Source organism: Capsicum annuum, chromosome 1, assembly GCF_002878395.1.
Source record: "Capsicum annuum cultivar UCD-10X-F1 chromosome 1, UCD10Xv1.1, whole genome shotgun sequence".
NCBI classification, from domain to species: Eukaryota; Viridiplantae; Streptophyta; class Magnoliopsida; order Solanales; family Solanaceae; genus Capsicum; species Capsicum annuum.
This window is the reverse complement of record NC_061111.1, coordinates 31,072,323-31,090,199: the sequence shown is the minus strand read 5'-3', so window position 1 is coordinate 31,090,199 and position 17,877 is coordinate 31,072,323. Positions and strand designations below refer to the sequence as shown.

The 17,877-nt window shown below is 35.2% G+C and overlaps 2 protein-coding genes across 2 annotated transcripts; one reads left to right on the top strand and one right to left on the bottom strand.

The window, feature by feature from the left end:
- The first annotated feature begins 301 nt into the window (after positions 1 to 301).
- On the top strand, positions 302 to 6,293 carry LOC107871458 (protein MOS2). Its single transcript, XM_016718399.2, has 2 exons — positions 302 to 1,982; positions 5,940 to 6,293. The coding sequence occupies exon 1, from the start codon at positions 520 to 522 to the stop codon at positions 1,918 to 1,920; it is 1,401 nt and encodes a 466-aa protein (XP_016573885.2). The 5' UTR covers positions 302 to 519; the 3' UTR covers positions 1,921 to 1,982; positions 5,940 to 6,293.
- Positions 6,294 to 6,544: 251 nt separating this feature from the next.
- LOC107871449 (cytoplasmic tRNA 2-thiolation protein 1) lies at positions 6,545 to 16,969 on the bottom strand. Its single transcript, XM_016718389.2, has 10 exons — positions 16,657 to 16,969; positions 16,294 to 16,408; positions 14,781 to 14,923; positions 13,120 to 13,239; positions 12,642 to 12,754; positions 12,456 to 12,548; positions 12,163 to 12,203; positions 10,516 to 10,582; positions 10,285 to 10,396; positions 6,545 to 6,937 (listed from the first exon to the last, which is right to left on the bottom strand). The coding sequence occupies exons 1-10, from the start codon at positions 16,744 to 16,746 to the stop codon at positions 6,773 to 6,775; spliced, it is 1,059 nt and encodes a 352-aa protein (XP_016573875.2). The 5' UTR covers positions 16,747 to 16,969; the 3' UTR covers positions 6,545 to 6,772.
- Between the last annotated feature and the right edge of the window lie 908 nt (positions 16,970 to 17,877).

The window sequence follows — 17,877 nt, the reverse complement described above, 5'->3', positions numbered from 1 at the left end:
ATGTTTGTGTGTGCTTTTTGTGTTGTTCAAGTCGAATCGAGTAGGTTAGATTAGGATGTGTTTTGTTTTTAAAAAGATGAAATATTTAATGTTGATTTGAACTTTTCTATTAAATGAAGGGAATATGTGAAAAAGTTTCTTAACTATAAGAATAAAATTGGCTCTAAAATATGATATTGATGATAAATTTGATTGTGAAGTATGATAAAGGATATTTAGTCAATTTTTTAAAATAAAAGAGTAAATTTGACCTCATAGGAGGATAAATTTAATCAGATATATTTGATTAGTTTTTTAAAGTAGAGATATAAAATTCGATGCTTTTCCATTTTCTTATAGGTTTAGGATTTCATGTAATGTAGCAAGAACCCTCTGGGAGTTTGGGTAATTTATGACCTTTTCGCAGGTACACTCTGGTGTTAATCATTCTTCAATTCCCTACTACCCTTTTATCTCTCGGTTTACCAGATATCGGCAATTTCGCCCCGCCGACGTTGAATATCTCCGTCGCTGTCTCCGATGAAGCTCTCGTTTTCTCTCTCTTCAAAGCCATCTTCAACCCTCAGAAATCGGCCGCCCCCGTCTTCCTCTCAAACCTTCTCCGGCGAAGATCCCCACCGTAACTCCTCCAACTCCACCGTCAAAGAGTACGTCACCGAATACGACCCTTCCAAAGCTCCGGCGAGTTCCACTAAAGATACACTTATAATTCCCCCAAAACAGAACGAATGGCGCCCTATCAAACGGATGAAAAATCTCGATCTCCCTCTCCAACCCGATTCCTCCGCCGCCGATCAACCGCTTCAATTCGAAATTGATTCCGGATGTTCTGTTGAACCGGCGGCGGATGGAATCAGTTACGGACTCAATGTGCGCCAATCTGAAAACCCTAACCCTAACCAGAACGTGAACGTGAATACGAACACGAAGCAGATGATTGATCCGATGTTGCATAAGTTTAAGGAGGATTTGAAGAGGTTACCAGAGCACAATGGGATTGATGAGTATACTGATATGCCAGTGGAGGGATATGGAGCTGCTTTATTGAAAGGTTATGGTTGGGTTGAAGGTAGAGGGATAGGTAGGAACGCGAAAGAGGATGTTAAAGTTGTTGAGTATAAAAGGTGGACAGCTAAAGAAGGGATTGGGTTTATACCTGAAGTGCCAAAACCTAGTAGTAAAGGTGAAGGAAGTGTTAACGTGGATAAGAGTGATTGTAATATGGGGAAGAAAGGGTTATATGTTGGGAAGGAAGTGAGGGTAGTGAGAGGAAAGGAAATGGGGATGAAAGGAATAGTTTTGGAGGTGAAAAGCGGTGGGGATTCGGTGGTTTTGAAGCTTGGGAGACGAGGCGAAGAGGTGAAACTTCAGGCACGGGATGTGGCTGAATTGGGTTCAGTGGAGGAAGAGAGGTGCTTGAGGAAGTTGTCAGAATTGAAGATTAGAGAAGAAAAGAGTAATCTTGATGGGGCTAGAAAACATAGAGACGAAGCAACAACGGAGAGGAAAAAGGAAAGCAGAAGAAGTAGAGATGAAAGGAGTGATAAAGTATCTTCTTGGCTTGCCAGTCATATTAGAGTTAGGATTATAAGTAAGGATTTGAAAAGGGGAAGATTGTATCTAAAGAAAGGGGAAATTATGGATGTGGTTGGGCCGACAAGTTGTGATATATGTATGGATGAAACTAGGGAGTTGATACAAGGTGTGGATCAGGAATTGCTTGAGACAGCTCTTCCAAAGCGTGGTGGTCCGGTTCTTGTTCTGTATGGTAGGCACAAAGGTGTGTATGGCCAATTGGTTGAGAAGGATAGTGAAAGTGAGACTGGAATCGTCCGAGATGGTGATACAAAGGAGTTGCTCAAAGTGCGGCTTGAACAAATTGCTGAGTACCTTGGAGATCCGAGCTATATTGGTTATTGATCCCTGTCCTTGTGAGTGGAATTTGGCATTGACATGATGAGGAATTAATATTCAAATTAAAGGTATTGAAATTTATACTTCCTTGGCCTCTCATGTTATATAAATACACACATTATCGTTTCTTTTTTATCCATGGAAGTGCTTTGATGGTTGTGTTTTTATAATTTTGATGCATGTATAAGTACTGTTGCTAATGGTTTTATTTTAAGCACTTTTAGTTATTAATTCAGTCATTTCGTTTTTTTTTCCTCTTCTTTAAAGACTAAAGCTGTAACAGATATTCTCTATTTGTTCTAATCTATTGCCTTAAATTTAATTAACTTCAACTATAACAACTCTTCTTGAACAAAACTAGCTTCCAGCTAGTTTTTTTGGTTCTTCAGCAAAACAATTGATGCACAAGTTTGTTTAAAACTCTATTCACCAGTTGAACACTTGAAAACAATCCACATAAATAGAGTTGGAGTTGATAGTGGTAGCGTTTTGGATCTCCTAGCCATTTTTATCCTCCATCTTGTGTTGTCACACTGACCGCTGCAATGGTAATGTATCCCAAAAATTTGCAACAAAGTGGTAGAGAAAACCAAGTGGAGAGGAAAATAGATATCTCCTATACTGGCATTTCACAAGAATGCATTGCAGAATTTTGGATTCCTACAATGTAACCTAGTCAAATAGAGGCGTTGATACACCTTTGCTGCAAGGTGCTTCAGTTCTAGCAAACCACAGAAAGATCTGTGTAAGTCTTTAATTTAAAAGGGACCTTATTAGACAATGCTCCTAATTTGTATAGTATGCTTGAATACCAAATGTATCGGATTAATTAAGTGAACTCTCCCAGCATACTTCAGTGATTTATTTTTCCGTCTTTTGGTTATGCTAACGATATCCTCAAATAGTTTATGCAGACTTAGTTTCAGCTTGCTAGGAATAGAGGGACTCTAGGTACTTTAATTTTGTTCACCATTAGCAAACCAACCAAGTCTTTTTCCTTATTTGATATTCCTGATGGATGAACAGTGTTCTTTTGCTAGCTTCAGCATGAACCTTAAAATCCTTGAAAATCATGAAGCAAGCTGTGCTAAACGTAATTGTGTGTTGTAATTGTCACTCTTGACATCTCAAATAAAATCATAAGTATGAGCACAACCACTGCCAAATGGTCCACTGGAACACATTTCACACTAACAATCTTGCTGTAGCTAAGCAAGTATCAATGTAATTGACAAACAGTTGTAGAAATTCAAAAATGTTCACGTGAAGAAAGACAACTAAGAACCTGAATTCTTATCATTCTTATAACTGACATGGTTAGGTGATACCGTCTGTCCCATACCTAGAATTTGGTAGGAAAGATGGCAACAGATTAGTATAGTTGATCAACATTGCCTTTTCAAGGACAAAAAAAAGATTAGTATAGTTGAAGCTGTTAGCTTGTGGTTCTTGTGTAGCCATACTTTTGGGTCAGAGAAACAAGTTACACTTCTAAAAGAGGTTCAGCAAGCACCCAAGGGTGTGGCCGAGTGGTCAACGAAGTGGGTGAGAACCATGAGGTCTGAGATTCAAATTCCAGCTTCCTCTCTATCCTTGCCTTGGTGGATAGGGTTACCTGGTACTTGTTGCCGGTGGGAGGTGATAGGTACCCCATGGAATTAGTCGAGGTGCACGTAAATTGGCCCGGACACCACAGTTTTTTTAAAAAAGAGAGGTTCAGCAAGCACACTGTGCTATGCCGTTGTTAGATGAGCGAACCGGTACTCCTGTTTTTCATCCAAAAGTAGTGATAATAAGGTCGTAGGCACGTTGAGCGAAGCGGTTTCATCCGACACCGCTTGGCCAAATGTTTTTTGACTTATATGTATGCGAATACTCTGCAAACTCTAATATGTTGTTACATATAAATAAAATGACACCACTTGTCAGCAAGAATGGCGTTGGCCCCCTGGTATAGGGCTTCACTTCGCCACTGAAGTCAAATGTTTGAATACAACTGCCAACAATTTCTTCTAAAAATTTAGAACTTTATTCAGAAAAATTAATGAAGCACCAGGTCATTATGTCCTACCCTAAAATACATTAGGTAAATCAAGTGAACCAGCAACTGCTACATTCAAGTTATGTTGCGGTCTTGTGGCGTAGAACTCCAATTATGTGTACCGAAATTATGATGTCCTTACTATGAAGAATTTACTTATTCAACTTTTTAAAGGTCGACACCACTTCAGGATTACGGAAAATACTGTGTACGCCACTCAGTGCTACGATATTCAATGGAATGTGATGAAAAATTTGCTTGTTGTTCCTGTGCTACAGCTAGCCTTGAAATTTTTTTGAAGCAGTCAATTGTTGAATTGGTCAATTCTGGCAAATTTTGGACGTGCATCAGCACCACTGCATGTAGTTGTATCAATAGTGTCAATGTGGAGTCTTTCTAGTATTACTTTTAGATTAATAATGCCGTGTGGCTGCAATATCTTCCGTCAGAAGACTCTTGCTATTAGGTTTTTTGGTTAGTAGCACTGAATAATGGTAGAAGCAACAAGTACTCTAAGCATGCCAAAGTCAGAAATAAGAAGTGCAATACTGTGGATTGTTTTTCCTTGTGCCAAGGGTTATGGGAAACAACCTCTCTACCTTTGAGGTAGGGGTAAGGTGACATACATTCTACCCTACCCAAGCCTCAATTTGTGGGACTACATGGGTATGTTAATACATCTGAATTAAAAAAAATTGTAATGTGGTATCTGATCAGTATGAAGTTATAAAATGATATTAGTTTAGTTCTATCAATTTTCTGATTTTTTTTTTCTTCCTTATATCTTTTACCCTCTCGTGTAGTAATAAGTTTAGAAATGTTGACAAGACGGGGGAGTTGCTCAGATGGTAAGCACCCTACACCTCCAAACCTAAGGTTGTGGGGTTCGAGTCACCAAGGGAGCAAAAGGGTAGGATTTGGAGCTCTCTGGAAGGGAAAGAAGTTCAGCATTGTTAGATGTACAATTGCAATCCTGATTCTTCCGTGTTTAGTTAAGATCGTTTTGTTCTTAGTCTAGGCTCCTTAAACTGTTTGTGGCTTCTAAGGTAAGCTCTTGGTAACATATGCAAGTGTACATCTAAATTTTGTAACTGGACTTGGCATATGTGTGCTGATGTCATTAATTCTTGATTGACTATCCCGTGCTGTGGTTTAGAGACGGTACTCTGAGAAGCTTTGCGTTCATTGCTCAGAAGAAATGTATCATGTTACCAATTAAATAAAGCATCTGAGAAAAGTGAAAGAAGAAAAAGTCTGAAGCCCAACATCTGGAATACACTCTGGAGATCAATAGGATCTTCCATTTATATTTGAGGTTCGTGAGATTGTTTTTGTATGCCTGATATGTAGGTATTGAAGTGATTGTGGAAAAAACATGGGGTTCATACTTTGGGTTAGAATTGATTTTACTAGTTAGTAAAGTGAGGATGTACTAGTAATCCAGGAGAGTAACATGATTGCATCCCTCATATATCGTCTTCTCACTACGAGCCTCCGAGGTATATAACATGTCAAAAAATTTTCTTTAGCTTGATATTTCTAAAAGGGGGATGTCGCTAGTAGATCCAAACAGATTGAGCATCTACTTCGCTGATAGTATTGTATGGTCATAATTATGCTCTTTGCTAACCGAAATACAGTTGCTATTGATCTTTTCTCCCCATTATTTTCATCATGGCTTCTTTACTATTGAATTCCCTTTTTGTACTTGCTTTGAAATGCTTTACCCGAGTCGAGGGTCTATCAGAAAAGACTTCTTTGCCTAATGTCTGCGTAGACACCACCTGCGTAGACACCACCTTCCTCAGATTCTACTTGTGGGATTACACTAGCTATGGTTGTTATTTCTAATCAAAATACACTTGCATTTGAAATCGATCTACTGTAATTTGTAATTTGCTGTTCTGAGAGCCGCTTAAGCTTCTTGGATATACCTGTGATATAATTTCGTGTAATTTTACGAAGCTTGTGATGGAATATGCAGAAAATCCTGGATCATGAAGGTGCTGTGCAGGAAGTCACATTTACTGGTGAAGGCTCTTGTGTTGCTTATGCATGTATTTTAGCTCATCTCGACTGTACATTTCATGGTTGCCTAAATTTCTTCGATATATGAGGGTTCTAATTCATGCTGCTGAAGTTTTGCAATGAGAAGCATTTTTAGAAGCCCCAAATGTCTTTCACTATCTTCAATTGTTTCAGCTAACTTTGTTATATGATGATCGAATTCCAATCGTAATTCAGTTTGTTGTATTGAAATCTAGTCAAATCAGAGTTTGTAATTTGGTATCTCGTTGATAAAGATAAAAAGTTAAATCAGTAAAGTTTTGTTTGAGAATTGATGTTAGCATACCATCGAACGAAGCTCATTTGAACTCGCTTTTTCACATAAAAATTGGGAGTGCATCATTGAGAAATTGTAGTACACGAGTGCACAGTAGAAGATTATGAAAAAGCTTGGAGGCTCTTTTCAACCTCCATAAATACATTAGGGACGGCCGTTTGGTTGGAAAACAGTTATCCTGAATTAACTATTCCATTGACTATTCTGTTATTAGTTATCCCACTTATCCCACCCTCAAGAAGAGATAAAAATAACACCACAATCTTGAAATAAATTAATCCCTAGATGAATCAATTTTATCCAAATATAAACTCATCCTAAAATAAATTTCGGAATCATGGGTACCAAACGACCCCTTGTACAGATAATATGCTACTCCTAATTAAAGTCCCCTATTAGCTATTCCAAGCCAAAGATGGCAACAATCATCACTGAGAAGTCGTACAACAATTTTTGCAGCAACATAAGAGAATTCAGAAGTCCAAACTTCCACACTGCTTGCTTTGTAAATTTTGTGTTCCATTAGCTTGTTTCATGTTGGTATTACGTTCACTATTGATCCCCCGACTTTGCCCTATGCCTAATTTTGGTAAACCACGATTGAGGCCCTCGAGCAAGACACATGCTTTGCACCATTTCTGCATATTTACACAAGAAATGAACCAGTCAGTTAAATGCAAGTACTAAGAAGTAGCTACAAGAATACGTTGCTAGTAAGAACAAAAACCATTTATAACATCCCTAAAAGAAGGAAGAGTAAATTTAATAGGTATAAAGGACAAGAAAACGAGGAAAATGAAGTCATTACAGGGTGGAACTGCAAAAAAAATATTTGAAAGCTGATGACAAAAGGAATCTGTCACATGAGACCGACAACAGCAGGTCTATATCAGATTAGCAAAATTCTTCAGAAGAAACTTTAACCAGTCAAGTTTGTTATTGCAAAGGAGACGGATCATAGTACAATGACAACATTAATACCTTGAGGGAAGTGTACCAACCAGTAAAGGGAAAGCTTACTGATCCCCTGAACAAATTATACTTCAAGATAGATGCTAGAACTCTCAAGGGGTCGTTTGGTTGGGAATGTAGTTATGCTACGATAAGTTATGATGGGATAAGTTATACTGAGATTAGTTATACTGGGATTATTTTTCATTGAGTGTTTGATTTGTTGTATTCAAAGTAATATGCATGATATAATTTCTAAGAATAATTTAATTGATTACCAAAATACCCTCCATCTTATTTAATTTTTTTTTTATATATATATTTCTTTTCAAGCTTTAAATATTTATTCTTAAAAATAAAACTTTCTATCTTATGTAGCTTAATTTTTTTGTGTGTGCGCATTTTCATGATTATATCGTGTGTATTTTAAAAATAAAACTTTCATCTTATTTAGCTTAATTTTTTTTGTGTGTGCATTTTCATGATTATATTGTGTGTATTTTAAATATAAAAATTTCATCTTATTTAGCTTTAATTTTTTTTGCATGTGTTTCCCATAATTATACCGTGTGTGTTTAAAAAACAATCTTACTACATCTTATTTAGTTTGAAATAAAAACTTTCATTTTAAGTTTGTTAAAGTAAAAGAAGATTTGTTGTTTATGTTATTCATGATTCACCAAGTATAGCATGAAAATACTGAACAAAAACGTCAGCTATGTTATCAGGTTCGTGTTGCATTTGCCCATGCATAACTTAATTTGAAAAATTGATTGCATGAGTTTCCATCGCTTAATGACAGTGAACAATTATTCAGTAACCTCGTACCCTAGTCTAATTCATGTTGCTTTACTTCTCCGCATAGGAAAGAAATAGCCAGGCTAATTGATCTCAAAGAACTAGCCATGCTAATTGATCGCCTAAACCTTGCATTCAGTTCTTTATATTCAGTATATAATACTATATTACTAGGTCCTGTTAGAGAAGACTTTGAACCTTGCATAATGCCTTTCTATCCTCACCTACTTCATGCACATGTTACTAAAATGCTGCTTATCTAATCTCTTTAGGTGTTACTTGACAAGTTTTAGCTTTCTTACCACTTGATACATGTTATAGCCTGTAGTTGGAATGCAAAAATTAGTCTATACTATCTATTGAAAATCTTAAAACTTACTCCATTTATGACAATACATGACTATATTACTTTTCCTACTACTCGTTTGACCATATGGACGACTAAAGGATCGATATCACTAATGCCCTCAAGGTGGAATTAGATATATAACTAGGTTTGTTGCCCAACCATTTCCCATTTACCATAGTAGATGTAATGCCTCGGTAAAGCTAGTTAAAAGTCCAACAATTAAATAATAAAAATAACAAATTGGTAGTTAATTAAATTTGTCTTTGACTGAAAAACTAGTTATAAGAGGCTAATATGGATTTGTGGGTCATTAATCCCACCAATTATGTGAACAACTTAACTCGATATTATTTATTAGTCCCGAGATAAGTTATCCCGAATATTGTCAACCAAACATGCATTAAAAAATTTATCCTGGGATTATTTGCTTTAGCACCTCACACCAAATGACCCCTAAGGGATTATTTGGTTGGGAAACAAGTTATACTAGGATTACTTGTCCTGGGATAGTTATTCTGGTATTATTTAGTAATGGTTGTTTGGTTTGTGGTAATAAAAATAATATGCATTGTATTTTTTTTTAAGAATAAATAGTTTATTTACAAAAATACCCTTCAACTTATTTAGCTTAATTAAATTTTATCTTATGTTGAATTAACTTCAGCATTTTTTTCTCAATTCTTTTTCATTAAGTTTTTTTCAATTAAACTTATATTAATTCACTCATTTATTATAAAAAAATTCTAACATTCAAAGTGATATAATAAATATTTAACACTGAAAATTATTGTATGATAACATTGATAAAGTAAACTTATAAATAACGACAGAATTTAATTTAAATAATTAAAAAACTTGGTTCAACAAAATATTTTTGTAGATTTTCCTTCATATCAAGTCATACAAAAGAAACTGCAAAAGTTACTTTTTTTTAACTTTAGTAGTTTATTTTTTCTAAAAACACATGTTAAGAAATTTATGTTGATATTTCTTAAATGTGTATGAAGCTTTAATATTTCATGTTAAACTACTTATTTTGTCCTAAATTCTATAAAATATTGATAATCCCATTTTTTGTTAAAAGAATTCATCACAAAAAAATGTGAAAAAAAATTACTCTCATTTTTCATTATTTAGTATCATTAATATTTGGAGAGTTAAATTATATTTTTTTAAAATTAAATTTTCAAACATTTTTAGCTACATATAAAATATAACTTTTTATTTGATAATTAAGCATGCACTAGGTTAGAAAGAGAATGTCAATATACTTTAATTACTTGTCCATGATAAATTTGTTAGAAAAATTGACAAATTAAAGAAAGATTAATAAACATTTCTACAAAATAGAAAGACAATAAATCCTTGAAGCAATTTTGAACTTGATTGTACAAATAATTTTTCTGCTGTCATTATTATTTTTCTATGACTCATCACTTTTGTAGCATTTAATAAACTCATATATTGTTCAAATTTATCAAAATGGATAAAATTTGTAGAGTAATTAAAATTTAAATTAGGGATAAAATTGACAAAAAATTTGATGTGAGGATTACCAAAATCTCACATTCTCTTATATATAGTAGTAATATATATATATTTGAAAAGTTATAATCAAAGGATTAGGAGGATAATTTTGCCATTTCATGGCTTTATCCCAAGGTAATATATGTTGGGATTACTTATACCATCCAAAGGGAGGGATAACTTATCCCGGTACTATTTTTTAATCCCGGAATAAGTTATCCCGAACTAGGCAACCAAACAAGCTACCAAAAATTTTATCCCCGGACTATTATTTTATCCCGGGATTATGTGTTTTAATCCCTTTACACCAAACGACCCTAGAGTATTGCAAAATGTAAGGCAGAGAAGAATCATCTTTACCTGGCTCGATATATAACCACATCTTTCACAAGTTCCTTGTTCTGGCATTTTTGTAGAGGTGGAGATCCGAAAGTCTTCACCTGATTTGATGATGTCAAGAATGGCTCTTGGTCTGACATCACGACTACTGAGTTACTATTCAGGAACAAAAGCATTTTGCAAAGACTACTTATGCAGCATAACTGACTGAAGAAATTTTCTTTTTTGGGAAGAATTTCAACTGGGAACTACCTCAGCCTTTCTAAATCTTTAATGAACTCACGAGCAAAGCCACGGTAAGCATTAGGGGAGTAAATACCTGCATTTTCATACAGCTAACTTTTTAGGATGAAGCACAAGGATATGAGACAAAGCTAAAACAATTAACGAGACAATTTTAGTAATACGATCATATGGTATCAACATATTTAAGGAAACCAGCACTTGCTCTTCCACTCACTCTAGACAGTTACATTAAAAATCTGTTTGACACATGCAGTGGAGGAAGCCTAAGGATGAGTGCTCAGATTATATCTTATTAAAAGAAATGTCCCATAATCGGGAATGAAAAGTAAAACCATAATAGATAGATGGGCAAAGGTCTGGCATTGGTAAAATTTTCAAATATTTTAACTTCATCACTGAAAAAAATCAAATATAATATAGACATTATATGTATGTCATACAAAAAGTTATTTTTTGAGAAAAAGTATAAAAAAATGATTACTGATAGATGATCATGTAATGTTGTTAAAGTACACAAAGGATGCACAATGAAGGTGGTTGCAGATTGAAAATATCCAAATGACTACTTTCTCTGTCCCATTCTAATTGATTAGGTCAACACTCGCAAAGCTTAAGAGTAAAATAGTGTGGATATATTGTTATAATGAGATTGGTAAGAAGAGTAATAAGTTTGAAGAAGTGGAACAGTTGATTGAAAAAAATCACGTCAATTATGGAAAAATACAAGGCAGTAACAGTATAGGTATAGTTGAATCATTGGGAAAAAATGTTTATCATGGTTAAGAAAGAGGTCAAGTCTTTGGTATGGAGTAAGCTAAAAACTAAGTCAATCAGAGTAGGCGGGACGGAGTAATTACAACAACAACATACCCAGTGTATTCCCACAAAGTGGGGTTTGGAGAGGGTAAAGTATACGCAATCTATACCACTACCTCAAATGAAGTAGAGAGGTTGCTTTTGATAGACCCCGGCTCAGGACAGATAACAGTATAACATACAAATAACATGAAAATAAACAACAAAATGGGATAACACACTACTAGATAATAAAAGAAACAAGACACCGACAGATAATTGAGTAGTTCAAATGCTGCTATTACATATAGTCTACGCAAAATATTTTTGAGATGCACTTTTGCAATGTAGACCGTATAGGGACAGTTGGTTTTGTAACCTACTGCACTTTCTTCTTTTTAGTTTTGGTATACGACTATTGTTATATTCAATAGAGGCATGTAGCCATGTAGAATGAGCAGATGTTTAGCCATAAGTCAGCAAGAAGCCTTTGCTTTTGGGGATTATTCTCTTGGAAAGTACCAAGACTTAGATCAAGATGGTGCATATGAAGCCGATAGTTTAGCTTCTCTATCATCCTTGATTTGTTTTCTGATGACTAGAAACGGATATAAGGTTCTTGTTCATGTACTCTAGCTAATTCCTCTACCCAACCTTAATTGAAATATTATTTCCTTCAGAGGAAACCTTCATGTTGAACTAATCTAAGATGTAGCAATTTTAAGCCGTTCAAATTTACACCACCTCTTTTACAACACCTGGGTCTCCTTCCATTGTAATGGGAGGAAAGAGAGAATAAAGTAGACAGACATGAAAACAACACACATTGAAGTGCTTCAACAAAGAAGGCATACTTACATTCTGTAGAGAAGTAGTCCAGCTTTTTAAAGTATGCATACGTAACAGCAAGTTAAGGCAACACAGTCATAAGTGATCATAATCAGAGAACTACTTTACTAAGGAAGATGCAGCCCCTTACGGTATATAGCAAGGGGTAGCTATGTAGCTCGGACTCTTCAAAAATGTCCACAGGTACCTGTCGAATTCTTCAAAATGGTGTATTTTTGGAGAATTTGACACAGGTGTGGCATCGAAGTGAAGAGTCCACTCAACTTGGTAGCCCAATAAAATCTTATCAAAGAAAAGGATATATGACAATTTCCTTCTCATATGTGTATTTGAAGGGCTTGCATCTCGGTATTGGCCCATCTTCTCCGGTAATTATCGATGTGCATCTACTTAACCTGGTTTGTTAGAGGAAAGAAACCCATCGATAATTTGGGAAAGAAAAGAGGGAAGAGAATCATACAAGAGAACTAAATTACAATTACTTATACCTTGCAATATCACCTCGTAAAATATTTAAAAGGACTGTTTCAGCAATATCATCTGCATTATGTCCGGTAACAAGCTTATCTACCTTTAGCAATGCAGCACCTCGATCAAGGGCCTTACCAAAAACAGAAACTAATCAATATGATTACATTACCAGTTTCAAAGAAATATCAAGAAACTGCAACTGTTGGTGGAAAAGAAAATATTCCAAACATCTTTACTACAAGAAGAACGCAAGGAAAGACACTTCAAAAGACTGAACTAAGCTTGGTCTTTCTCACAGTGAGAAACAGAAAATCAGGTCAGCCACAAAGTAGAGTTCCAAAATATTTCAAAAGCTTTTTTTTCTCTTGTACAGCTTTTGTGCAATATCGTATATTACATAGAGACTTACTGGGAAGGTGCAAATTGTGTACCAGATGTTGGAGACATTTATGCAAAATATAATCAACAAACCCAAAGGCAATTTTATTTGATTACCTGTCGACGAAAAACACCACAAAATGTACAGTTGTTCTTCAAGCCTATCAATTTCACTATTTCATCCATTGTCCACCCATACAATTCACTGTAGGAAACTACTTTTAAAGGAAGTCCATACTGCAAGGAGAAGATAGCAATAACACGGTCATAATAAATTGAGAAGATATAGCGATTAAAAGTTTGCAAGTTAAAAAATCAAACTCATGTAGTAGAGAAACTATAGATGCTGCAAGGCCACTGTAACACTTAGAAAATGACAATTACAGATGCTAAAGTGACACTCAAGTAACTACATGCAGAAAATTATAATAGAAGTAAGCAATTATGAGAGGAAGAAAAAAAAAAAGCTATAGTCAAAGAATCAAGAAATATCGGTGGAAGACGAGTGGTCCTCAATCTAGAACAAACTGCAACTATGACCCAGTCCTAAGTTGGCTGTGGTCGACTATATGAATCCTCACTATCATTCACTCCATTTGACTTGATTCACTCCTATATTCAATAATTTATGTTCCCTAGTATTGGATGTTCTCTTTCAACTTTTTAAAATTAATAGTGGTATTCGGGCAAGCTTGCTTGCACCTCGACTAATTCCACAAGATACCTACTAGCTCCTACCAGCACAAGTACACAGTAATTCTGGATAAAGTAATTGCTTAGAGAAGGATTCTCACATTTCTACTGACATACAAATTTATAACAAGATTTAGAAAAACTCCTAGAGAATTTTGGACATGCAAGCTTACCAAACATCACTAAACCATAATACCAACTAGTTGGTATCCTCAATGTCATTTAGAGGGGGAAAAAGAGAGAAGAAAACATCAGGGGAGTGCTGTTTTCAATTTTCACTAATTAATTGCTCCATGCTATGCCCTGGAAAGGGATATGAAATAGCAGCAGTCAAAAAATTTGTGCCCGTGACAATGTGAATATATGACTTTCCTGCAATTCTAGTAACGAAACGGATTATGTATATCTTGACAGGTTATGTAGTTTAGATATTTAGTTGTGATGATAAAACATATAATTCCACAAGCCAGAGAACATTTTGCAGATAGCAAGTTCTATTGAACCTCACTGAATCTGGAAGTAGAAAAGAGTCACGACCATCTATTTTCGCTTTGTGTTGTCTGTGACCATGCAAGACACCATTTTTGTCCTTGCTACATTGGATGAGATGGTTCTAACTGAGATACCGAGAAAGGAAGAGATGGTTCTAACACCATTTTTCTGCTGTTTGACAATAATATAGGAAATATGGTTGCAATCCAAACGCCTTTACAGCTGGTATTTTCAAATAAACTTGGCCAAGAAAAGATCGGTTGATGATTCAACTGCAATATTCATATTTGAAGTTTGTTCGGACTAGTTCAGGCACTATGGTTTACAAAAGACAAGGTTCCATTCCTCGTCTCCATCAAATCATTGTAACATCTCTAGCACAAGATGGCTAAAAAAAGCTATGTCCCAAGACATACGCAGACTATGTTGGCCAAGTTAAGAAAAGAAAAAATGAAGTGACGTAATCTGGTCTTTGCGCAGTTTTGTTCTCACCAGTCAAAGTAAAGATGAAACATAGGAGAGATCACAGAGTTAGAAGTTATTAAATGAGACCTCGGATTCAAACTAATAGCTTAATAAGATTTTTTTCCTGCCTGTATTTCATTTCTTTTCACTGTTTCAAGAGAGTCATCCCTGTAACCAGTTATGCCTTCATCCACTGATAGTAAGAAGAGATCCAGTCCATAGTTGTGTCTACGGTTCAACTCTGACATTACATATGCAAGCACTGTTGAATCTGAAAAAAAAACACGATTACCATCAGAGCTGAGATTAATTCCATTACAGAGGAAAAACAAATGCTTAAAATGAAACAGCATTTATCAATTATCACAAGTGAAAAATGTCCTACATAAACTCAATTCCAGTTAACAGAGCAGGCCTCCACTATAGGACGATTTACAGAAGCAGCACATTAGCCAGGGTGAAGACAATACTAATTTTGACAAGCTTAATGGGGTTTGCAAATATATAGCACAAATCAAAGTTTATTAGTGGTAAAGTGATATTGGATTGTTTTAGGACATCAGCAAGAAAGTCAAGAATGGTAATGGTACTATATGTTAGCAACTTTTTTGCCCCTTTCAAAAGTAAGCCCCCCAAACTTCATAAATAACTCGGGCTAAAAACAGGCTTAAGAGAGTAAAGGAATTAAACTCGAAGTACATGCAGGCCCACACATGAGTAATGGGACCATTGGAACACTTGTTCATGACTAGGATACAAGTTGGATGAAATAAGTTTCCCAATGGACAAGAGAAGCAAAAAAGGCTTCTAAGTCCAAGATGGCAAAACAGTTGCAGTATGCCCCATGGCAGCTTCATATTGCCCAGTGAGAAGTTTGGCGATGGAGTTCGGCCACCTAAACTTAAAAGAAAGTTCTACAGTGGTGGTTAGAAGTGGACATTCATAGATTCAGCGGCAATCTCCATTGATTAGTTCTAGTGGTATCAAACTCTTTCCAGACTTACTTATTTTAGATATTATAAATTCCCAGGAAAATGTCCTGGAGGTTTTGTATTCAGACTTCAGCTCTTAGAGGTTCATGACTTGCTAGTGGGTTTTAGCTCTCAAATATTTTTATGTTATGTCTGTAATTTAGTTTTCCAGGCTATACTTATTGTAGACTTGAATAACATTTCTTGTTGTGCTAAGTCCACTAATAGCCAACACACATCAGAACATGATTCACTCGACGGGTACTACAGGTTGGATGTCAATCACGTCCCACCCCATTTTGGAGGCGTGACACGAATGTATGACAAAATATATTCAATTTTTTTGGTCAATGAAATCAGCTACAGCAACAAAGTTTCTCAAATACTCCCTCCGTTCAGTTTTAATTTTCATCACATGACGCTTCACAAAAGTCAATTTGACTATTTTTCGGAGCTAAATTGAAATAGAATAATTTAATATTTTAAATATTAAATCTAGATAGCCAAAAACTATACAAAAAATACCATAAGTTGCAATCCTTCTCGTACTAATACAACGAAAAAAAAAAAACATCTTAAAATTTTGGTCAAAGTGGATACAGTTGGAGTCTAAAGAAGTGAAACGTGAAAAGTAAAAATGAACGGAACGAGTAAAGTAGTTGGTACAAACCTTTTCCACCGGAAGCTCCAATAGCTATGCGTTCCCCAGGCTTGAAAAGGTGATTATCAAGTATAACCCTATGAATCTCATCTTCAAACACCGTATAAAAACACTCCCTGCATATCTTTACAGAAAAAGAACAGAAATTTAGCACTTGAAAAATAAAAACAAACAACAACATACCCAGTAACCCACAACTGAGGTCTCAAAAGGTTAGAGTGTACATATACCCACAACTGAAGAAAATATGACAATTACATTAGGAAATAATGCGGTAACTAAAAAGAAAATAGACCACGTATGTAGTAAGACCAATAATACATTAACTTGAAAAAAATGAAAAGCAAAAAAAAGAAAGAGTGAAAAGAGTACTTGTTCAAGGGTTTTAGGGCGCTTGAGGGCGGCGCGGTTTACATTACAGAGTGTGCACAATCGGCCCTTTGGCTTCGTTCGCTTATCCATGTTACCCGCACAACTACTAATCTGATCTCAATATTAACTTGCCTCAGCGCCTCGTTAAACCATTCGCATTGAAGTACAGTAAAAACTTGCAAACTTGACCATGTATTGTACGAATTGAGTTGCTTTCTTGGTATTTACTTTTTTGATTTGATACTCTCTCGCACAGCTCTCTCAGAAAATCTCTTGACACCTTTTAATTTAAGTCTGAAAGGATATGTGACATTGAGCAAGGTCAAATATAATTAAAAAATTTAATTAAGCTAATTGTCAATTTAATTAATATTTTAAAAAAAATTTAATCTTTTTAAAAATATAAATCAATTCACATCCCTATCCTCTCCAAAACAGTCGTCTCTCTCCTCTCTCTCCCTCTCGTTCGATAGCTTCTCTCAAACTTCTTATAACCAACAGTTTTGTAAATTTCTCCATTTAATCTCCGGCAACTTCAACCTCTGGCAACAAATAGTTGGGTTTTGAGTTTCTTTTCAACTTTCAGTCATCAATCAACGTGACAGTATCGGTCTCTGACGACTACAACGTCGAGTTCTTCATCATTCCTTTTCGACTTTCACAGATAAAAAAATAGGATTTCTTAGTTATGAAAAAAAAAAAAGAAACTTGAGCCAACTTCTCTTCTAGTATTAGTTAACAATTTTAATATTTGTTGCTTAAATTTGAAATAGAGACTGAAGAAAATCCTAATTTGTGGTATTTCTTCTCTTCTCTTTCCAGAGTGAAATATGATTTTTGTTGTTACTTTAGTTTTTATTGTCGAACTGTTGATTTGATTTATTAGTGTTTGTTGTATTTTTCGAAGTTTGTTTTTTGTTGTTTGTGTTTGTACAACCAAAACAACAATGTTGGTCTTTTTGGTCAATGTTGATGTTTTTGGTGTGTGTGTGTGTTGTGTTGGTGTTTTTGGGTTGATTTGTTGTTGTTCTTGGTAAAAATGATGTTAAATGGTGATATTTCTGTTGTTTCATTAAACAAAATCTTGCTACTGCTACTGCTACTGGTTTGTTTTTCTGCAACAGATGAACCATCTGTTGGATGAAATCCTATCAACCATTTCAATAGACGACATGTCCAAGACTTTGATTTCTTTCAACAAATCATTCATCTATTGCAACA